Below are 24,146 nucleotides of genomic sequence, written 5' to 3' on the forward strand. Positions count from 1 at the left end.
GGTGAGGTCACACCTGGAGTATTGTGTCCAGTTCCAGGCTCCTCAGTACAAGAGAGACATGGACATACTGAAGAGAGTCCAACAAAGGGCCACAAAGATGATTAAGGGACTAGAGCATCTCTCCTATGAGGAAAGGCTGAGAGAGCTGGGACTGTTTAGCCTAGAGAAGAGAAGGCTCGGGGGAGGTGCGTGTGTGGGGGGTGTGTGTCTTATCAATGTATATAAATACCTGAAGGGAGGGTGAAAACAAGGTGGAGCCAGGCTCCTTTCAGTGGTGCCCAGTGACAGGACAAGAGGCAATGAGCACAAACGGAAACACAGGAGGTTCCGTCTGAGAATCAGGAAACACTTTTTCACTGTGAGGGTGACTGAGCACTGGAACAGGTTGCCCAGTGGGGTTGCCCGGTCTCCCTCCTTGGAGATATTCAAAAGCCGTCTGGACATGATCCTGGGTAACCAGTTCTAGGTGGACCTGCTTAAGCAGGGGGGTTGGACCAGATGACCTCCAGAGGTCCCTTCCAACCTCAACCATTCCACGATTCTATGAACAGACAGGGGCCCCAATACAGAAATGCATGCACATGTAGACACTTGGCTTTTGAGGCAAGCTACAGTGTCCTTAAGTAATCTGTGAGTAAGAGTCCACACCCTTAAATAACACACCCAAGATAGGTTAAAAAAAGGCTCTCATTTCTTTCAAAGACAGAGGGAGATATACAAGTTAGAGCTACTGCCAAAGCTCACAGTTCCACTTCCAGCCTCACTACACGTCAGATGAGCAATCATGCTGGTCCCTTCTGTGTAGAATCATAGTATGAAAACATTACCTTCATGTGCTGAGCCCAGACTGCTGAGCACATCCCATGCTTAGTTTGCAACCCATCACGTTTCCATCCAAGACCCAAATCTCATCCAGACCAAATGTCATGTTTCTTCCCCCACTCATTTCCCAGACAAAGTATTTGCTAAGGGACAGACTGTCCTTTCCCTGCTACAGCAGTAATAACTTTGTCCCTCTCAATAAACAGGAACAATGACCTGATCGGAGCCAGTACTCTTAACTCCCACAAAATAGAAAAGCTTCCAGTAGGTGAAGCTGGCAAAGGCTAACAACAACATTATAGAAGTGAGAGAACCAAGAAGCTCCTATGGGAAGAACAAAGCCTCATTTCCAAAAGAAACTACCCAGTGGAAGTAGTGACAGCCATAAAGGCTTTCTACTGAGAGGTTTAGCAGGTCTGACAGTCTCCAGAACCAGCTATAATACTAGTAAGATGTAGCTAACCATTTCCCCTCCTGGCCATCTCATTTGACTGATTACCTCCAAGTCCCCAGAGATATTTAAGTTAAAATGCAATTTCATTCTGTTCCGTGTTCCACCCACCTCATGCAAATGTCTGGTTCTAGCACAGTACCAAACAAATGAAAAACCTGGTTAAAGCAGATTAGAAGAGTTGCAAATAGTCTGAATTGCACCATACATACTAAACATAAGCACCCACAGGCACCTAAAGCACGACTTGTTCCCCAACAGCTTCAAAAAAGTTCACATCTCTTCCCATTTCTATATATGAATATGCCCTTATCTCCCCAAAAGGGATCATTTTTGCAGCACTCGTAAGCTCAATATCAGCATCACACTAAGGACAGCTACAGTGCTTTCAGTCAGCACAGAATACAGGTAAAAGACCAAGCTGACCTAACAGTCTCACTGGTCTCCAGAGCTAACATACACACACAAAGGTCAACATCCTCACACAGGTAGAGTCTCATTTGCCATCTTGCAAGACTCAGTCTAAGGGCACATGGGCACCCTACCCTCCCCTGCAAAATTCAACACAACTTCCATACTCCATAAGGCAACATACAGATTCTTGGCTGATTAAACAGAGGAAGCAGAAGCAAGCCACGTCTGAGCTCTGAGGTGCAAATTCATAGGAGAGCACACCAAATTCCAGATGTGCTCTCTATTCATAGATGTAGCCTCTCTGCGAAGATTGTCACAGGCTGCGCCACGTTTTTGGGAAAACAAAAGTCTCTCACGCAAATGCACAGTATTCAACAGACTTCGTGTGAATGTCAGGTATGCCGAATGCTAGGGTTCTCTTTTCTGAAGCAGTGGTCTTAAGGTAGGAAATTATGCGATATCCCCTCCAGGCTCCCCTTGAAAAGTTCTCAAAGGCTATTTTCACTATAGCCCACAGCATTATGAAAATAAACATCAGTATTTTGAAAGTAACAAAAATATAATTCTGGGAAACATTCTTTCAATGAAGAACGCTTCCCTGCAAATACTCATCAGCAGAGTGCTAGAACAACACTCTCCCAGTCGCTGTTTGGCATTATTTCTAAGCTAACAAAATCTAACACACTTATGATTCTTAGAGGAGTTAATGCAGTAACTAAATTTAATTTTAAATGTAAGCCAGCAGATACTCAGATTCTAATAATAAACATGGACAGTAAGAGTTCGCAGGCTTTCCAAGTGGTTTATGTAAAAGCAGAATGGAGTTTGCAAACCCTGCAATGTAAACATCCTCAATAGACCAGCTATATATAGATTTTTTTTTAAAAAAATTAATATTCATTAAGATACTGTTTTTAAACAAGTCTTTTCTAGAAATTCAATGCACGTACCTATGAAGCTATAAGATTACATGCTTAATCATTGCTACATGCACTGCACAGAATATGCACTTTTTAAAAAGTGTTTATGTAAATCACCCAGGGTTTCGCCATGAAATGCCTTTGCATACAGTTGTGAAGGACAGTTTAATTCCAGAATTTCTTCTACAGCTATCTGGATAATACATCATCACCAAAGAATTGACTGAACAACACCCCTTAAAATGCTTTATTGAACTGAGTCTTTTTGTAATGTGCAGAAGATGTGTCCGAAAAGACTGCAGTTTATTTTTTTTAACATCCTCAACAATCAATTAAAAATGAATCTTTATTGAGGGTAACTCCTGAGATAACCAGAAGACTAGTGTAAAAAGTTCCCTTAAAACATTTTCTGTTGCAGAGACTAAAAGAAAAACAACGCTAATACAGTACTAAATGGAAACAATCAGAATTTGAGAATTGAGAAAATGTCAACCTATGGGGTAGCTTCTTTTGTTGCTGTTATCTTAGATTAATATACATATCACAGTTCTCTTAGGAACATCATCAGGTTTTCAAGTCTAATTTTCAGAAGTTGTGTGCATTTTTATCTTTATAAGCTAACTTTACATTCCAAATAATTAAAGCCTTGCTGTCCCTTGCTTTGGGGCTATTATAATAATCCATACAAAAAAACCTTATAGGATTAACAGTATAGGCAAATAGGTAGCATGACTCAATTAAAAAGGCTTTATTTTTTATGTCAGAAATATAACCCAAAAACCCAATAAATAAAGGTTGATAGGAAGTTAGCATTAAGAATTCAATTGTAACATATGGAGATATCTGGGAAGTCAAATCCTCAAGCTCTCCTGATACTAAGGAGTCTCTGCAAACTATGAAGCAAATACATAAATAACTCAAAATGATAAGGACTGTGAAGGCTTAGAACTAAGACACCATAATCCAGGTTAACTTCCCCCCTCCCGCCCCCAACAGTGAATATATGAATCATTTACACCTAAATAAAGTATATTAAACACAAAAAGGAAAACTTTAAAGAAAGGTGAACAAAATTTGGGTTTAGGGCACACAGAAGCCCTTTGTGGTAGATGCCAGTAGTGGCCCTTGTTTTTTGTCTCCTACAGATGAATACAAAGTTCAATTCCACATGGATATGATGTCTAACAGGGCAACGTAGTGGTCACGATATAGCAAAATGTCACACTCTGGAAGCAAAAATATAGCCCGCTGCAGAGTTTGCATTAATACGCAGGGAGAGCACATAAAAAGGTCATTGGTCATGTGTTACTCAAAGGCTACTTCACGGCCACAAGCTGCTAGTGAGCATTAATCTTTTTTTTGTCACGTTACCTTTGAATAATGGGAAAGCTTTGGGGTTTTATAGTTTTACTCCTTGTACTTACATTCTTTAAATGACAAGGTCACTAAAACTCATGCACGCTGCAAAAAAAATCATGCAGTAGCTAAGGTAAACCATCCAAGCAATTTTTATTCATTAATATTCATAAATACACACAGCAGCTTCATTAGAGATTTTTCATTTTTTCCTCTTCAGTTTGAATGTGGAGTATTAGGAGAGCTTTTTGCACGTCAAGCTACAGGATGCAGAGCTTTTTTCTCCACACTGCAACCTATATTTACCTGCTAAAAGTAAAAACTGGTTAAGTGGAAATGATTATCGTATATATCTTTTCTCTCTTCCTTTGAATGTACACAATGTAACAAGAGTGACAGACCTGAAATTACAATCACCAAAACAAACCCAAGATAGTTGTTGTCCACTTTCATTGGCAAATACAGCACAGAGGACATTGTCTGCAAAGTGGGATGCCATCAAAGAGGAGGCTCATTTCCTTTATTCTTCTCTTTTAAATTTAGGTTTTCTAAAGCAACATCTAGAGGCATAATATCTACACAGCCCATAGCACCAAAATCAGCAATCTCCCCCCGTTCATCCTCATCTGAGGAGGAACTTTCTTCCTGCATCAAAGTGGACAGTAGAAGCTCTTGAACAAACAAGCTGCGGTCTGCCCGTTCGCTTTCCTTTGACTGACGCTCTGCTTCTGACATCTTAGGATCATTCAACCTGCATAGCGTCACAGAAAGAGAGAAGACAGGCTTAGCAGTATCATCAACAAAATGGGCTTTCACTAATTGCCTAAACAGCTGGACTGACGCATGCTGAATAACATCTGAAAGCCATTCCTTTGAGAAACAACCTAGGTACTGCTGCACTTCTTTTGACATGTACAGATCTGACAACGCCTGGCACTCCTGATGCAAGAATACAGACATTTAACAAACTTGTTCCTAGATGCCTTAAGAAACTTCATAGAAGTGGATTCTAAGGCTGAAGGAAAAAAATAGCTATTTCTGAAGTTTCTTTCCCTTCAGAGGGGTTTTGTTTTAAGGGGTGTTAAAATTCTCTAGTCATCCCTTAAGTGCTCATTTTGTCCCCAGGACAAATTCTAAATGCGAGCATGACACAAAATACATTACTACACACATAATGCCCAGAGATTCCCAAAGCACAGTACATCATTCACTTCACTTATCAGTGCATGCACCATCACCTAATAGAAGCAAGGAAATTGCTTGCTCCAGTTCTATCCTAGCTCACAAGGATCAGTGACTGACATTTGCAGATACTTTAATGAAAGTTATTATTTTCAAAAAGTTTTGGATTGAGATATTATCACAAGTTTTGATAAAAATCAGCATGACAGCAATAACTTGTCCCAACCCAGGTTTCTAGACACAGAAACTGTTTAAATGCCTGTGCTCTTTCTCAACATCTAATTGAAAAACACCCCCCCCCCCCTCCTTGAATCCAGAAAATCAATATTCTAAACCTCCTAAAAGAGCTGGAATGAGAGCGGGCAACTCTTCTATAGCAGAATGGACTAGACAATCATTGTAGCTCCCTTCCAACTGAACTATTCTATTCTATAGAACTCTAGGATCTAACTATACTTTCTGAAACAGATATGTATTCTGCTTATTAATAGCACATTCCTTATTTGCTTTTTTCATCCAAAATACTTTATATAAAAACCTCTATTCAACCTTTAGCCTTCATTAAAGATTCATTTCCTATTAAATAAAACTACCTTTTAAGTTCTCTCCCCTCACATTATCAGCATAAAAGTTTGAAACATATTATTGTAAAGGCTCTTGTTTTATCAGAAGTAGTAGGGTAAACAAGCACAGTTTACCAAAGTAATATCCCTTATGTTTCTCTTCAAATTGAGAAACAGCAAGTAATATTTATTCATTGCCTAGGACCAAACACACAGCAGGGTTGAAAAGGAGATGTTACAAATGCAAACAAAAGCATAGTATCTCAACTGCAAACTTCATTAGGGATCTGACAGTAGTTTCACTGAACTCTATGTCCATAACAGGACCAAGGAAAACAGAAAAGGCAGGAGAGCTAAACCCACAGAACAAGTTACCTCGTAAGAAGAAACTGGGAATTCTGTATAGTTTGCTGATTGTTTTCTGTGTTAGATGTACTGGTTGCTGCTATAGATTGTGTAAGACTGGTGGGGATGCTGCTTGTGTTAGTGCGTCTAGTTGCATTGCGTGCAGTCTCCAGTTGTTGTCTTGCTGCCTGTGCATGCTGTCGCTCCAACTGCAGTTGCATCTGCAGCTGCTGTAACTGAGAAGCAGAAGGGCCAGAAGAATTGAGCTGCCCTGCAGAACGTCTCACGCCTGATAACTGAGATAAAAGCTCTGCCAGAAAAGAGAGAAGTTTCTACAGTGAAATCTGCTTAAGTACATATCACACAACAGCATAAACATCTCCTGAATACCTGTATATCAATTCCTTTGCTTTCTAAAACCTTTCATCAATGAAATTAATGAACAAATTGTATTGATTTGAAAAGCTTCATGGGCTATCCATTACAAGCATCCCATGTCTCAAAGCCCATAGGGTAAGGAAGATTAAGAATCATCTAGAGTAAAGAACTGTGCATAAATAGGAAAGTCAAAGCTTAAAGCTATTTAAACCAATAAGAGTCAACCTATGGGGAATACCATATAAGCAATATCCTGTGCAACAATTCTCTAAAATTTTATCTTCAAGTCAAAACAGTTATTGACTAAGAAACCACTTCAATTCTAACTTCAGTTGGTGGCTTTATATCCCCCCATGCACCTTCAATGCATATTCTAGAGGGAAGCTATGCTGCAGAAAAGACAAATATTACAGCATCATTTCAGACATTTTTAGAAAATATTCAGTTCAGGAAGGTTTTTCAAATGTTGTATTATATGAAAAATATTTGACCACAGCAGGGCTTTTCTGTGAGAATTTCAACCTCTGCTGGAAAAAGATAAATTCTAATAATAAAAAAATTAAATAAGTATAGCCTGGATTCCTTTCCTCCAAAGTTCAAGACTGTGACAAATTCTGTCCATGCTAAGCATTTCCCAAAATAAACGTTAATAATAAGTTATTGCTCAGTGACTGACTACAGATTATATTCCACACAAAGTTGCGAGTACTACTTTGTTGTGTTTGATGCAAGGAGGGCAGAAGTAGTAGATTATTTTGTTCCCCTATCCGTCCAACCCTCATTAAAGCTGCAAGTTGTTATTACAGGTCATAAAAATTTTCCTTCCATCTTATTTTCAAGATATAATCCTTTGAAACTAGGCTTTTCTTAGGGGAATAAAGCACAATGCAGTAGCCCTTTGCATCAGGAACACTTGGAATGCCAACAGTAAATGCTCAAGTAACTTTTAATCAGCATAGGTAATCATATCAAGATTAACTACCAATAATATTTTATTTCACTAATTACTGATAACTACCACAAGGAGAAAAATAAATAAATAATGTTTACCGGTCTGTTACAAGCACAAGTTCTAACTTCTGGTAGTATGTACTAATTATTACCCCAATACAAAGGAAGACTTATAACACTGCCAGGTAAGACAGATGTATTTATCCTCGCTGTTTGTAAGATCACTTTGAGTACAGCTTAAGAGAACCCTGGTAGCAGATGTGAATTTGAGACACAGGCTTGGCATGACACAGACACCCAGCCAGGCTGCACTACATTCTCTGAATGCAAAAAAAAAAAATTACTTCCACCCAAAAAAAAAAAGACAAGACTCAAAGGAATACCATTTTATTACACATGCTCCTAAATGGGAAGGCCTTGTGAGGCTGAAACAAACCAAGGCAGCCACTTCCCATTTAACTCGGCTGAACTAACACCCACTGTAACGATAAGAGGAAGTCTTGCACTCCAGGACACAGAAACATCCTCCCTTCTTGAACCAACTTTAGTGCTTTACAGACCCATGACCTAACTTAACTCACTAAGATGACAGAAATTTTTTCATCCTTTTTCTGGGATATTTTTAGTAGTAGGAGTACAGCCAGCAGGTCCTGGGAAGTGATTCTTCCCCTCTATTTGGCACTGGTGAGGACATCCAGAGTGCTGTGTCCAGTTTTAGGCTCCCCAGGACAAGAGAAACATAGACATAATGGAGCAAGTCCAGTGGAGGGCCACCAAGATGATCAGGAGGCTGGAACACAGTACATGAGGAAAGAGCAGGAGAACTGGGTTTGTTCAGCCTGGAAAAGAATACTTTGGAAGATATCTTATTGCTGTCTGAATCTACCTGATTAGAAGATACAGAGAAGACTAAGCTAGACTCTTCTCAGAGGCATACAGCAATAGGACAAGAGTCAGACAAGGGAACATGAGAAATTTCAATTACATACAAAGGGTTTTATTTTTTGTATCCCCCCCCACTCCCCTTTTAAAACATGAAGGTTTTTAAATACTAGAACAGGTTGCCCAGAGAGGTTGTAGGATCTCTGTCCTTGGAGGCATTCAAAGCTGAACTGAATGAGGCCTTGAGCAACGTGATCAACCCGATCTAAACAGACCTCCTTTGAGAAAAGGGTTGGAAATAGACAACTTGCAGAGGTCAATTCCAAACTAAATTTTTCTATTATTTTTCTGCCATTTCAATGAGTTAAATCAGCTCACAGAGGGCCTGAAGAGCAGCCAGTACAACAGAGGCAAAGGAACTATGCCTATGGAAAGGGGGGGTGGGGGGAAGGGCGGAGCTGCAGCTTCCTCTTTCAAAAGTTGGTTCACTGCCTCTCAAGGAATCATAGCCTAACAATAAGAAGCTCCAGTTTAAACATTCATGCCCTTCCAGGGTCTGAAGCAAAGGCAGATAATAGCAGGAACTTAGATAAGTGCAGGAAGTTTTGAAGTTTCCCTGACACTTATCACAGAATCATAGAATAGAATCACAGAATCATTAAGGTTGGAAAAGACCACTAAGATCATCTAGTCCAACCGTCAACCCAACACTTCCATGCCTACTAAACCATGTCCTGAAGTGCCACATCTACACGTTTTTTGAACTCCTCCAGGGATGGTGACTCCACCACCTCTCTGGGCAGCCTGTTCCAATGCTTGACAACCCTTTCAGTAAAGAAATTTTTCCTAATATCCAATCTAAACCTCCCCTGGTGCAACTTGAGGCCATTTCCTCTTGTCCTATCGCTAGTTACTTGGGAAAAGAGACTGACACCCACCTCACTACAACCTCCTTTCAGGTAGTTGTAGAGAGCAATAAGGTCTCCCCTCAGCCTCCTTTTCCCCAGGCTAAACAGTCCCAGCTCCCTCAGCCGCTCCTCATAAGACTTCTGCTCCAGACCCTTCACCAGCTTCGTTGCCCTTCTTTGGACACACTCCAGCACCTCAATGTCTCTCTTGTAGTGGGGGGCCCAAAACTGAACACAGCATTCGAGGTGCAGCCTCACCAGTGCCGAGTGCAGGGGCACGATCACTTCCCTAGTCCTGCTGGCCACACTATTTCTGATACAAGCCAGGATGCCATTGGCTTTCTTGGCCACCTGGGCACACTGCCGGCTCATATTCAGCCGGCTGTTGACCAATACCCCAAGGTCCTTTTCTGCCAGGCAGCTTTCCAGCTGCTCTTCCCCAAGCCTGTAGCGTTGCATGGGGTTGCTGTGACCCAAGTGCAGGACCCGACACTTATCACAGAATCATAGAATGCTTTGTATTGGAAGGGACCTTTACCGGTCATCTAGTCCAACCCCCCTGCAACAGCAGGGACATCTTTAACTAGATCAAGTTGCTCAGAGCCCCATCCAACCTGACCTTGAATGTTTCCAGGGATGGGGCCACCACTACACCTCTGGGCAACCTGTTCCAGTGCTTCACCACCCTCATTGTAAAAAATTTCTTTCTTAAATCCAGTCTAAATCTGCCCTCCCTTAGTTTAAAACCATTACTCCTTGTCCTGTCACAACAGGCCTTGCTAAAACATCTGTCCCCGTCTTTCCTATAGGCCCCCTTTAAGTACTGGAAGGCTGCTATAAGGTCTCCCCGCAGCCTTCCCTTCTCCAGGCTGGAACAACCCCAACTCTCTCAGCCTGTCCTCGTAGGAGAGGTGCTCCAGCCCTCGTATCATTTTCATGGCCCTCCTCTGGACCCGCTCCAACAGCTCCATGTCCTTCTTGTGCTGAGGGCTCCAGAGCTGGACGCAGTACTCCAGGTGGGGTCTCACCAGAGCAGAATAGAGGGGCAGAATCACCTCCCTCAACCTGTTGGCCACGCTTCTTTTGATGCAGCCCAGGATAAGATTGGCCTTCTGGGCTGCGAACGCACATTGTTGGCTCATGTTCAGCTTTTCGTCCATCAGTACCCCCAAGTCCTTTTCCGCAGGGCTGCTCTCGATCACATCATCCCCCAGCCTCTATTGAAACCGAGGATTGCCCCGACCCAGGTGCAGGACCCTGCACTTGGCCTTGTTGAACCTCATGAGGTTCACACGGGCCCACTTCTCCAGCTTGTCCAGGTCCCTCTGGATGACATCCCATCCTTCTGGCATGTCAACTGCACCACTCAGCTTGGTGTCATCTGCAGACTAGCTGAGGGTGCACTCGATCTCTCTGTCAATGTCATTGATGAAAATATTGAACAGCACTGGTCCCAATATGGACCCCTGAGGGACACCACTTGTCACTGATCTCCATCTGGACATTGAGCCGTTGACCGCTACCCTCTGGATGCGACCATCCAACCAATTCCTTATCCACTGAACAGTCCGCCCATCAAATCCGTATCTCTCCAATTTAGAGAGAAGGATGTTGTGGGGGACCGTGTCAAAGGCCTTACAGAAGTCCAGATAGATGACATCCATTGCTTTTCCCTTGTCCACTGATGTGGTAACTCCCTCGTAGAAAGCCACTAGGTTGGTCAGGCAGGACTTGCCCTTGGTAAAGCCATGCTGGCTTTGTTTGGCACTTGGCCTTGTTAAACCTCATGCAGTTGACCTTGGCCCATCGATCCAGCCTGTCCAGATCCCTCTGTACAGCCTTCCTACCCTCAAGCAGATCAACACTCCCACACAACTTGGTGTCATCTGCAAACTTACTGAGGGTGCACTCGATCCCCTCGTCCAGATCATTGATAAAGATATTAAACAGAACTGGCCCCAACACAGAGCCCTGGGGAACACCACTTGTGACTGGCCGCCAACTGGAGTAAACTCCGTTCACCACAGCTCCTTGGGCCTGGCCATCCAGCCAGTTCTTTACCCAGCGAAGAGTACACCCGTCCAAGCCATGAGCAGCCAGTTTCTCCAGGAGAATGCTGTGGGAGACAGTGTCAAAGGCTTTAGTGAAGTCTAGATAGACAACATCCACAGCCTTTTCTTCATCCACTAGGTGGGTCACCTTGTCGTAGAAGGAGATCAGGTTGGTCAAGCAGGACCTGCCTTTCATGAACCCATGCTGGCTGGGCCTGATCCCCTGGTTGGCCTGCACATGCCTGTTGAGCACACTCAAGATGAACCGCTCCATAATTTTTCCCGGTACCAAGGTCAGGCTGACAGGCCTGTAGTTCCCCGGGTCCTCCTTCTGGCCCTTCTTGTAGATGGGCATCACATTGGCAAGCCTCCAGTCATCTCTGACCTCCCCTGTTAACCAGGACTGCTGATAAATGATGGAGAGTGGCTTGGCAAGCTCCTCTGCCAGCTCCCTCAGTACTCTTGGGTGGATCCCATCCGGCCCCATAGACTTGTGAGTGTCCAGGTGGCATAGCAGGTTGTTAACTGCTTCCTCCTGGATTATGGGGGGTTTATTCTGCTCTCCATCCCTGTCTTCCAGCTCAGGGGGCTGAATACCCTGGGGATAACTGGTCTGATAAGTCATCTTTCACTACATGAGTGTAAGATTGATGTCTTAAGATTTTACATTAGGACAAATTATAGCTCTTTTAAAAAACAACTTCTTAGTCAATTTTTATTTTTACCTCTATAAAGAGAACTTATTCTTGAAAATCACAAAGTTGAAAAAATACTTACAGATTATATCTGTAAATCCTAAAAACATGCCTGCGTGATTGTTGGAAGTTAAAAATGAGACATCTTCCGTTGAAAATTCCCCTAAACCTGACCAAAATATGACACAGAAATCAAAGAATGGTTTGGGTTGGAAGGGCCCTATAAAGGTCATCTAGTCCAACCCCCCAGCCATGGGCAGGGACATCTTCAACTAGATCAGGTGGCTCAAAGCCCCATCCAACCTGACCTTGAACACTTCCAATGATGGGGCATCCACAACTTCTCTGGACAACCTGTCCCCCTGTCTCACCACCCTCATCGTAAAAAAATTTCTTCCTTATGTCCAATCTAAACCTACCCTCTTTCAGTTTGTAACCAATGCCCCTTGTCCTGTCACTACAGGCCCTGGTAAAAAGTCTTTCTCCATCTTTCTTATAAGCCCCCTTTACATATTGAAAGGCCACAATAAGGTCTCCCCAGAGCCTTCTCTTCTCCAGGCTGGAACAACCCCAACTCTCTCAGACTTTCTTCAGAGAAGAGGTGTTCCAGCCCTCTGATCATTTTTGTGGCCCTCCTCTGGACCCGCTCTAACAGGTCCATGTCTTTCTTGTGCTGGGGACCCCAGAGTTGGATGCACACTGGACGCAGGACCTTGCACTTGGCCTTGTTGAACTTCATGAAGTACACATGGCCCCACTCCTCAAGCCTGTCAAGGTCCCTCTGGATGGCAGCCCTTCCCTCTAGTGAATCAACTGCACCACTCAGCTTGGTGTCATCTGCAAACTTGCTGAGGATGCACTCAATCCCACTGTCTGTGTCATTGATGAAGATATTAAACAGTATTGGTCCCAATACGGACCCTTGAGGGACACCACTTGTTACTGGTTTCCACTTGGACATTGAGCCATTGACTAGAACTCTTTGGACATGGCCATCCAGCCAATTCCTTATCCATCTAACAGTCCATCCATCAAACCCACCTCTCTCCAGTTTAGAGGCAAGAATGTTGTGGGGGACCGTATCAAAGGCCTTACAGAAGTCCAGGTAGATGACATCCGTAGCTCTTCCCTTGTCCACTGATGCAGTCCCTCCATCGTAGAAGGCCTCTAGATTAGTCAGGCACAATTTGCCCTTGCTGAAGCCATGTTGGCTGCCTCTAATCACCTCCCTGCCTTCCATATGCCTTGACATGTCTTCCAGGAGGATCTGTTCCATGATCTTACCGGGCATGGAGGTGAGGCTGACTGGTTGGTAGTTCCCAGGGTCCTCCTTTTTAAAAATGGGTGTGATGTTTCCCTTTTACCAGCAACTGGAGACTTCGCCTGACTGCCACGACTTTTCAAATATGATGGAGAGTGGCTAGGAAACTACATCAGCCAGTTCCCTCAGGACCCTGGGGTGCATCTTGTCGGGTCCCATGGACCTGTGTACGTTCAGGTTCCTCAGGTGGTCTCGAACCTGATCTTCTCCTACGATGGGAGGGACTTCTTTCCCCCAGTCAATGCCTTGAGGTTCAGGGGCTTGAGGGATGTGGGATGAAAGATTACCATTGAAAACTAAGGCAAAAAAAAGCGTTGAGTACCTCAGCCTTCTCCATGTCAGTTGTCACTAGTTCTCATGTCTTATTTATCAGGGGTGGGTACATTTTCTTTAATCTTCCTCTTCTGACCAATGTACCTGTAGAAGCCCTTCTTATTATTCTTTGCATCCCTTGCCAAATTCAGCTCCAGCTGGGCCTTAGCTTTCCTGGCCCCATTTCTACACATCCAGGCAGCGTCCCTATATTCTTCCCAGGATACATGTCCCTGGTTCCACTGCCAATGCACTTCCTTCATACACTTTAGTTTGACCAGGAGGTCCTTACTCAGCCATGCTGGTCTCCTGCCTTCCTTGCCTGATTTCTTACACGTGGGAATCAAGAGCTCTTGTGTTCTAAGAAAAATGTCCTTAAAGAGCTGCCAGCTCTCTTCTGCTCCTTTGTCCCTGAGGGCAGTTTCCCAGGGGGTCCCATCCACTAGTTCCTTAAACAACTGAATGTTTGCTTTCCTAAAATTAAGGGTCCTGACTCTACTCTTCACCTGGCCCATATCCCTCCAGATTGTGAATTCCACCAGGGCATGATCACTGCAGCCCAGGCTGCCACCAGTCTTGACCTCTCCAATTAGTTCACCTGTGTTGGTAAGCAACAGGTCTAGTAATTCTTCTCCTCTGGTCGGGCTGTCTATCATCCGGATTAAAAAATTATCCAAATTTTCCAGCAGATGTCAGGGTGACTGAAGTCCCCCAGCAGCATCAGAGCCTGCAAGCGTGATGCCTCCTGCAGTTGAAGTAAGAATGCTTGTCAACAGCCTCCCCTTGATCAGGTGGCCTGTAGTAAACACCAACCACAAGGTTTCCTTTGTTGGCTTGACCCCTAATTTTTACCCATAAGCTCTCAACCTGTTCATCGCTGTTTTTCAAAGACAGCTCTGTGCAGTCAGTGCCTTTTTTTTTTTTTTTTTTTTTTACATAGAGGGCAACCCCCCCACCCCTCCTTCCTTCTGAACAGTTTATAGCCATTGATTGCAGTGCTACAGTTGTGAGATTCGTCCCACCATGTTTCAGCAATAGCGATTAGATCAGACCTTTCTAGCTGCACAGTGTCTTTCAGGTCCTTCTCTTTGTTACCCATGCTGCATACATTGGTATAGAGGCACTTCAGCTGGGCTATCAGCCTTGATACCTTTTTAGAGGAACATGCCCTAATTCCTTTGAGGCATTCCACAGGTGTTTCCCTGTTGGTTCCTAATACATTAGCAGCCCCTGGCTCTTCTCTATTGCTCAGAACTCCATCCCCTTCCCCTGCTAAATCTAGTTTAAAGCCCTCCTTATAAAGTCTGGCCAGCTTGTTGATGAAGACCTTCTTGCCCCACTTGGTCAGGTGAATCCCATCAGCTCCCAACAGACCCAGCTTCTCAAAGGCAGATCCATGATCATAGAAGCCAAAACCTTGAGTATGGCACCAACCATGCAGCCAGGCATTCACCTGTTCAGTTCGTCTTCTCCTTCCTGAACCCCTTCCTCTTACTGGGAGGATAGAGGAGAACACCACTTGTGCTCCAGATCCTTTTAACATTGCTCCGAGGGACATACAGTCTCTTTTGATGGTTCTAAGTTGCCTCATTGCAGTATCATTGGACCCTATGTGGAATAGTAGGAGTGGATAATTATCTGTGGGGTTCACCAGGCTCGGCAGCCTCTCAGTGACATCACGAATGCAAGCTCCTGGTAGGCAGCAAACTTCTCTAGAGAAATTGTCTGGATGGCAAATGGGTGCTTCCGTGCCTCTCAGTAAGGAGTCTCCATTTACTAATACTTTATGTGCTTTTCTGGTGGCACTGGTTCTAATGCAGGTGGATGGTTGGATCAACTTTGCATGGTCAGCTTTTCCTGGATCCTGTTTGTTACTCATGTGCTCTTCATTCTCCAACCCCAGAGCATCGTCTCTGTTACGTAGGGGCACTTTAGGGGAAGGTTCTTCCTTCTGCCCTGAGCGGAGACAAGGGTCCAGTCTCCTTCATCTTGTGAGTTTCTTGTGTCAGCTCGAGGTTGAATTCAGTCTTACCTTCCCCTTGCACAACCTTAAGGCAGGGCTGTCACTCAGCTCTATATAAAATGCTTATTAAAATACAGTTATTTAAGAATTTTAATAGAGAGTTAAAAGACCTCCTAAAAATCAGCAAGCCTATCATCCAAACTGTAATCTGAAAGTAAACTGAGCACATTTTAAATGTCTATCAATAATATTCCAATTTAACCAATTTCATCTTGATGAACTCAAGTACAGCACTTGGTTTGTGCTAAAAAAATTAAGATTCATCTCTAACACCTCTATGCACACGGCAAATTAAAGCTAGATGCATCAAAGTAGGTAATGGCGTTTAGAAACAATTACATTTAAAAATACATACATACATATCATATGAGGAGAGGTTAAGAGACCTGGGACTCTTCAACCTGGAAAAGAGAAGGCTCAATGGGGAGGAATCTTATCAGCATATATAAATACCTGATGGGAGGGAATGAAGGAAAGGGAGCCAGACTCTTCTCTGTACTGCCCACTGACAGGACAAGAGGCAATGGGCACAAATTAAAACAAATGAAATCCATCTGAACACAAGAAAACACTTTTTACTGTGAGTGTGGTCAAACACTGGAACAGGTTGCCCAGAGAGGTTGTGGAGTCCATCCGTGGAGATATTCAAAACCTGACTGGACATGGTCCTGGGCAACCTCCTCTAGGTGGTCCTGCTTGTGGTGGTGGGGGTTGGACTAGATGATCTTGAAAAGTCCCTTCCAACCTCAACCATTCTTTGATACCACCTGTGGACAGGTCAGTCATGGGAATGAGCCTAGAAGTCTCTAAATTTAAAAGCACAAGCTAAAGGGGCAGTGTTTTTCATTTCAGAAGTTCCAGGTTCAATCCCTGTAGACAATCCAATTAAGAATACTTTTCATCAGTAAATGCCCATCAATTACAATATTGGGAAGCATATATATATTTTTTTTTCAAAACACAGAAAAACAAGGCAACTATTATCATCTTGGATTTTGTTTCAAAGTCTATTTAAGGACTCTGAGCTAAAATCAGTGGTTACAGCTCTTACCAGCTATAGGATCCATGGTTTCTCTATTGCTTGGAGAATATGAACTCTGAGAAGATGAAAGCCCACCAGTGGAACTGCTAGTAAAGTGCATGTTTGATCTACGTGCACGGGGGCCTCCCAAACCCCGGCCCGGGTGAAACATTCTACGTACGTGCCGAACACCACTAGATTCATCGTAACCAAGCAGTTAAGAAAAGTCTTTTGCTATCAAGTATTAAACAGCAAGAACATTTACTAGGTGGAATAATCAGGCAACACACTATTCCTCATTCATAAAACAATGATTCAACTTTATAAGCGTAATGCAATCATAGCTATGGTGCCAGTCAGACCTATAGATCTGAACCCAAAGCACCCAGGGCTGCTTGCACCAAATTCATCTTTCCCAGGCTTTTTATCATGTCTAAAAAATGTCAGGATGGATTTCCTGCCTTCTGGATCAATGTTTTCTACTAGATAATTTAAACTGATGATGCATATTCAGCAGAACACATTACTCAACAAATATAAGGATTTTAACATCAAAATTGGGAAAGAAGGGTATTTAAATACTGAAAATAATCTACAAAGTTTTATTGCCATTCTTACCAAGAGCACACAGTAATTATTGCATTTTATACTTTTATCCAAGGAATTTCACCCACTCCAGTCTTCAAGGAATTGCAGGTCAACAGAAGATTCAGCACTTCTGTTATACCCCTTTGCTTCATCTCCCCTCTTTCTCCACACAAATTCCATTTGCTCCAATTATGAAAACAAGCCCTTTCACTTTCTTTATTTCCCACATTTCTTAGATGTCTATAAAAGCTATGACTTGAAATATAAGCTTTTTCATACATACTAAGAGACTATCAGCAAATCATTTAAAGATGATCTTTCCCAGAACAGTGTTAACATATGAGTTCTCCCAAGACAGTCTAGCTAAAGCTTCCTTTTATCTTAAGAAGCATTAGTGCAATTAACTACTAAGCTAGGAAATAATGTACTTGGACATATCTTATTTTTCCAATTTCTAAATTAATAGCTTTAGCTCACCTTATCTCCAATTTTCTTATTTTCAAAAATAGCATGTTTATCACTTGTATAAAATCTATTATTTGTATCAGACTGGTGCCCAATGTAATTATCACACAATGTACGATTATGGTGTAGAATTCGTTTCTTCATGATATGACTGAGTTGAGAAATTTAAGACTGAAAAATTATTAGACTTCTTTTGGCAAGTAAGAATATCCAGTTATTATAATAAATACTTTCAGGAAGAATTGACTCTTTCAAATCTATTATGCTATAGAGCATAAAACATTTCACTTGCAAGGGCGGGGGGGGATCTCCCTTGGGACAGAATATAGTTGTCTAGCACAGATTGGTTTGTTCCTCCTTTGAATCTGTTGATACTGGATACTGGTAGTGACAGAACATTGTCACTAATATTTTACTGATTGACTACTGCTCTCATGCAGTTTGGGAAGCTTTCCATAGCTACATCTGACAGAAAAATGCCCCCATTCTGGGATTTTTTTAAAGTAAACTTGGGAAATAAGATAACTAGAACATCCTTAATACAAATCCTTTGAAAAATTCCAGCCTTGGTCTCATTTAGAAAAGGATCTTAGTAGCTTGCTAACTGCACCTTTCAAAGTGTTTTTAAGATAAACAACATTATTTAAATACTAGTTAAGAGTATATTGATGTCTCACCCAACTATGCTGGGGTTAGAAAAGCATTTGGAACTCTTAACTCATTGCAAACATATACTGAAAACCAAGCAAGAACCATTTACATGGTCAAGAATAAAGTCATGTTTTAAACAGTAAAACAGTTGAAAATTGTTTAAGAAAGAAACTGGAATTTAAAGAGCTGTCCAGAGTCTCCAAGGATAAAGGTGATATCTTGCAGTGGCTGCACAGGATTCTTCACAAGAAATATGTGCAGCCATTTAAAACAGCTTAAAAAACCCTTCTAACTGCTACACAGAAGACAATATCCTTTCCTAAACTGCTAGCAACTGGGCAGGGGGAAATCTCTCCCCCTTTTTCTTCCTTTTAGTCTTAGCTGTCAGAAGACATGAAATAGCACCCAACATGGAACAGCTAGTCCAGAAAAATTTTCCCTATCAAGTTTTGTGGACTTGGCAACACTGATTGCTAAAGCAACGCTGTACAGAAACTTCCACATGCATTTTCTATAATTATTTATAACATGGTCTAATTTATAAAGTTCCCCCCCATCAGTTTTGTGATGACTGACGCTGTGGCCTTACTCAGTAACTGAAAAGATTATTCTTATGTAGCTAGTAATAAACACACATTTCCCAATTAAAAGTTATCTGATGTCACTGATGTGGGAGGGGGAGGAAAAGCTCCAGAAGCGTGAATTCTAATCCAATGCCTCATCCACTTCAATAGGAAGTTAATTTCACTGTGTAATTGGGACTGACAATTTAAATGCTAACAAATTTAAATGTAAATACAGATCACAACCAAAGTGAAACCATTTCCTCTAATGTTGCTAGCAATAGATATAATGAACTTGAGTTGTTAGGCCTTTTTTTTTTTTAAGAAGCCCTGAACAAAAAAGGCACTATCAAATTACACTAGGAGTGTACTTTTTTTTAAATGAGATACAGAAAGATAAATAATTTATAGGAGATCACTTAACGAGTTTTTCATGATGGCCTGTACTTCCATGAAGTAAGAGTACCTTCTGAAATTATGTTGTAGGTATTTGTACAGCAAAAAACAAGCCACATTACTATTCCTAAGACCAAGTAATGCAAAAGAAAATTGTACTTAAAGTGCAAAGAAACTGACAGTTTGAGCTCTTCAGTCATCAAGAGTAGTTATATCACTACAATCTACAGATAACTGAAAGACAGCCCTAATCCCTAGGAAGTCTCCTGATAGCTCTTCTAGTTATATCTTAAAAAAAAAAAGTAAATAAATAACAGGCTGAAACTACCCTTTTGAAATATAGTGATAAAACTAATCAAACACTTAAAATCACTCAATTTCAAAGTTCAAAGCATTCTCTAACATATTTGTTTTTGGTGAAATTTACTGCTTTCAGTCTCATAATTATCTATAATACACTATCGCATCTGGATTGCTGCTTACAAATACACAAAATGGCATCAGAACTAATGACCAAGAAGGGTAAAAACTGCAGTGCAGAAAGAAGCAGCTGGGTGTCAAAAACATCTTTAAAAGGTTTTGCTATCAGGAATAAAACAAAAACACATACCCACATTGTCAAGCTACACCTAAAGCCCATTCACAGTCTGATAGATATAAATATATATACATATAAAAAATTCAGACATACAGATCCCCTATAACTAAACACCAATTCTAAAACATAAGCAAAAGTGATGTAGCCACTTGACTACAGAAGTCAAAACAAGTAGTTACAGCTATCATAAAGAATAGTCTATCCCTTTTCCCTCAACTTAAGAAAGGATATTAAATCTCTAGGAGCTCTGTGTTCCAGTGTAAGATGAGCTGCAAAGTCATCTGTGACATGATTAGGATCCCCTCCAGGTAATGCTGCACATATTGGACAAATCTGAAACAACAAAGTGAGAAAAAAACCAAACACAACCAACTTTACACAAATCACAAAACACATAATTCAGAGTTGATCACTTGACATGGATTCTTATACTTTAAATATCACATTCTAATCTTATATCTAAACAGCTACAGGTTTAAAACAGTAAATGTGTTCAAATGCAGCTGTTAATTTTAGTATCTTTTTAAGACCCACTTTTCCTTGTAATTATGCTTTTAATAATATGGAAACCAAAAAGTAACATTTTCAAATCCTATCTGCAATGTTTCGGCTTTCAAACTTGTCTTTATATGTCAACTCCAGCACAGACAGTAGGTCCGGTTACACAGGATTACTGCTTGTATGTATCTGCATATGACATCATCAAGTTCTTTTACTGCTCTTTGAATCCCCAAGCAACTTCTCATTCATCTCACCAGAGAAGTGTGGGAAGGAGAATGAAACCAGATGTGAATATTCATTAAAGTATCACCACTGAGACCACCCACTGAGGTAACATGCAAGTAGAGATTTGGCAGAGAAGAGAAACTCCTTATTCCTACCAAGTATTTTGGGAGATGGCATTATAGCTTTTTTTTTTTCCCTTAAGCCTAAAGACACATTTAAAAAAAGTCTAGGGACACTTACTGCCATAGCAACCTTCATTTATTATTTTTATTTTTCCTCCCAATGACTTTGCGTCCACCTGAGAGAAGTGTGCCTTAAAAGTCCTTTGCAACAGTTTTGCAGGCCAGCCTTAAAGTTTGACAGATCACAGGTTAATAAGCCAGAAAGGAGAAACTTCCACACAGTATGTTAGGTCTTAACTACTCTTCCAGGGAGATCAACCTGGACTTTGCAACTGATAAGACTGTAAACTAGGGGGGAGACCCCAGACACCAGACTGGGAGGGGTGAGGGAATCAACAGAACCATACAAACCGATGAAGACACATGCAGGGGGAAGGGAGAGCAGGGAGGAACAAAGGGGAGGGTAGACAGAAAGGGGTATAAAGTAGGCCAGTCACATGTAAAATAGAGCCGGTCAGTATGTTTCTCTGGCTGAGCCTGATCACCGCAGTCTGTCCTGTCTTCTTATATCTTCTTATTAAATCTTAACAATCTCTCTGCATAATCTCACTCTCTACCCCACGTATGCTGCAAGGACTAAGTAGTAGCTACTGGTGAGACCTGTGTATGTGTGAATGAAATTTGGTGCCAGCTACTGGAGTCAGACTGGGGCTGTAGGTGCCCCTGTGGCCTGTGGTGTCAGCTACTGGAACAAGTGAGGGTCCTAGCATCAGTATTTGGAGGGGCCATAGCTCTCTAGACCTAGGGCGGGTACTATAAACTTTGTGCCTGGAGTGCTAGCTACTAGGGGGGGGGCTGTCATGAGTGGATTTGGTGCCAGCTACTCCAGTCAGACCAGGGATGCAGGCACCCCTGGCCTGTGGTGTCAGCTACTGGACTGAGTAGGGTCTTAACATCAGCTACTGGAGTGAGTCATGGTCTCTGCCTCCAGCCACTGGGGCAGGAATGGTGTGTGTCCCAAAAAACAGTTAATGGGGGGGGACCAGCATGAGTGAGGGGCCCAGCACTGGTGGCTGGAGCAAGACCACCAGTCACAGCCCATGTGGTGCCTGGTGCCAGCTGCTGGGGGAAGGGGGGGTGGGGTGCCTGCATCTTCCCCAAACTTGGTGTGCATGTGTATTGGCTAACAAACTTCAAGCTGGACTAGCTAATGAGTAGGGAGGAGCCTCAAGTCTAGGCAGAGGAGTATGAAGCAGGCAAGGGTCTGTGCTGGTATGCCCAGGGGGACCTGCAAATGTGGAATGCCTGTGGGATGAGTGTGTGAGTGCATGTGTGTTTGCTAGTGAGCATCAAGCTGGACTAGCTGGCAAGTAGGAGACCTGTGAAGCAGGTAAGAGTGCCTGGGATCCAGGCAGGACAGACAAAAGGGGGCCATGCCGGTACTCGAGGGATCACAGTGAATGTGCATGTGCTTGTGAGTCTAGAGAGTGTTGTGTGTGTACCTTCACTAGTGACCTTCTATCTCTACCAGCTGAAGAGGAAGAAGGGGACTTGGCTGCCTATACTTATGTTTTATGCAAGTCCTACGTGTAGGTGCTGTTGAAGGCAGCACCATGTCTATGGTCATCTGTGTGTGTACAGGTCTCTGGAATACGTGCTCAGCTTCACTACTGGTTGAACCTGCAAATGGGAAAGTGGCAGCTGCATCCCTCAGCCTAGGAAGAGGCCCCAGGTCCCCAGGCTGGGCTTCAGCAGCTGAGCAGAAGGGAGTCCTGGGCTGGAGAAGGTGGCCATGCTCTTAACTTCCCTTAAAATTAACAGATGACCATATTACTTTCAATGAAATCCAGGAAATTATTAAAAAGCCTTAAGCCAGTTAGGCTCCAAACATCACAGTTGACAGTTTCTAGATCTGTTCTCTTATTACCACCACCTCCCTATTTATACAAGTATACTGGTTTTGGCTAGGATAGAGTTAAATTTCTTCATAGTAGCCCATATAGTGCTATGCTTTGGCTTTGTGACCAAAAGAGCGTTGATAACACACCAATGTTTTAGCTATTGCTGAACAGCTCTCACACAGCATCAAGACCTTTTCTGTCTCTCGCACTGCCCCAACAGCAGATAGACTGGGGATGCACAAGAAGTTGGGAGGGGATGCAGCTGGGACAGCTGATTCCAACTTACCAAAGGAATATTCCATACCATATGCCATCGTGCTCAGCAATAAAAACCACGGGGAAGAAAGAAGGGGGGATGTTCAGAGTTATGGTGTTTGTCTTCCTTAAGTAACCATTATGCATGATGGAGCCCTGCTTTCCTGGAGATGGCTAAACATCTGCCTGCCAATGGGAAGGAGTGAATGAATTCCTTATTTTGCTTTGCTTATGTAGGCAGCTTTTGCTTTCCCTATTAAACTGTCTTTATCTCAACCCACAAGTTTTTGCACTTTTATCCTTCTTATTCTCCCCCCCCACCCCATCCCACTGGGGGCAGGGGGGAAGTGAGCAAGCAGCTGTGTGGTGCTTAGTTGCCAGCTGGGGTTAAACCACGACCAGTGTTTTTGGCACCCAACATGGGACTCAAAGGGTTTGAGACAATGACAGATTTGACCAGAGCATATTAGAGGGAATATATAATTATTATAGCTGTTTAACTGTTGCTGACCACAATATTAACTTATCTGTTCTCGATGTTAGTTTCTCTGATCTGTGCCATGCTCCCTTTTTTGCTGTACATGTTAAAGACTCTTTTTGGCTTGAGAAGACACCAGAAGCTGCCTCCATGGCTGACAGAGCCAGTTCCAATCAGCTCCAAGATAGACCCATCCCTGGCCAAAGCTAGCCAATCAGTGATGGTGGTAGCACCTCTGTGATAACATATTTAAGAAAGGGTAAAAAAGCTGCAGCTGTGAGAGAGGAGTGAGGAAATGCAAGAGAAACAACCCTGCAGACACCAAGGTCAGTGAAGAGGGAGGGGGAGGAGGTACTCCAGGCAGCAGAGCAGAGATTCCCCTACAGCCTGTGGAGATGACCATGGTTGTCCCCCTGCAGCCCATGGAGGACCACATCAGAGCACATATCCACACTGCAGCCTGTGGAGGACCCCACACCAGAGGAGGTGGATGTGCCCTGAAGGAAGCTGCAGCCCATGGAGAGGAGCCCACACAGGAACAGATTTTCTGGCAGGAACCGTGACCCTGTGGGGGACCCATGCAGTCTGTTCCTGAAGAACTGCAGCCTGTGGGAAGGACCCATGTTGGAGCAGTTCATGAAGAACTGCAGCTTGTGGGAGGGACTCCATGCTGGAGCAGGGGAAGAGTGTGAGGAGGAAGGAGTGGCAGAGATGAAGTGTTATGAACTGACCGCAACCCCCATTCCCCATCCCCCTGTGTCGCTCAGGGAGGGAAAAGGAGGTAGAAGAGTTGGGAGTGAAGTTAAGC

The 24,146-nt window shown here is 42.9% G+C and overlaps 1 protein-coding gene across 3 annotated transcripts in view; it reads right to left on the bottom strand.

The window, feature by feature from the left end:
* Positions 1-4,092: 4,092 nt before the first annotated feature.
* Positions 4,093-24,146, bottom strand: part of LOC142403082 (E3 ubiquitin-protein ligase KCMF1-like) — an 81,576-nt gene continuing 61,522 nt past the window's right edge. For all 3 annotated transcript variants that reach the window (XM_075489241.1, XM_075489240.1, XM_075489243.1), the window contains exons 4-7: positions 20,088-20,189; positions 16,626-16,800; positions 6,084-6,363; positions 4,093-4,714 (exon numbers count right to left, since the gene is read on the bottom strand). In XM_075489241.1, coding sequence (XP_075345356.1) covers positions 4,462-4,714; positions 6,084-6,363; positions 16,626-16,800; positions 20,088-20,189 — 810 coding nt within the window. In that variant the 3' untranslated portion in view covers positions 4,093-4,461. The remainder of the gene's footprint in view (positions 4,715-6,083; positions 6,364-16,625; positions 16,801-20,087; positions 20,190-24,146) is intronic.

This window comes from Mycteria americana (assembly GCF_035582795.1).
Source record: "Mycteria americana isolate JAX WOST 10 ecotype Jacksonville Zoo and Gardens chromosome W unlocalized genomic scaffold, USCA_MyAme_1.0 Scaffold_33, whole genome shotgun sequence".
NCBI classification, from domain to species: Eukaryota; Metazoa; Chordata; class Aves; order Ciconiiformes; family Ciconiidae; genus Mycteria; species Mycteria americana.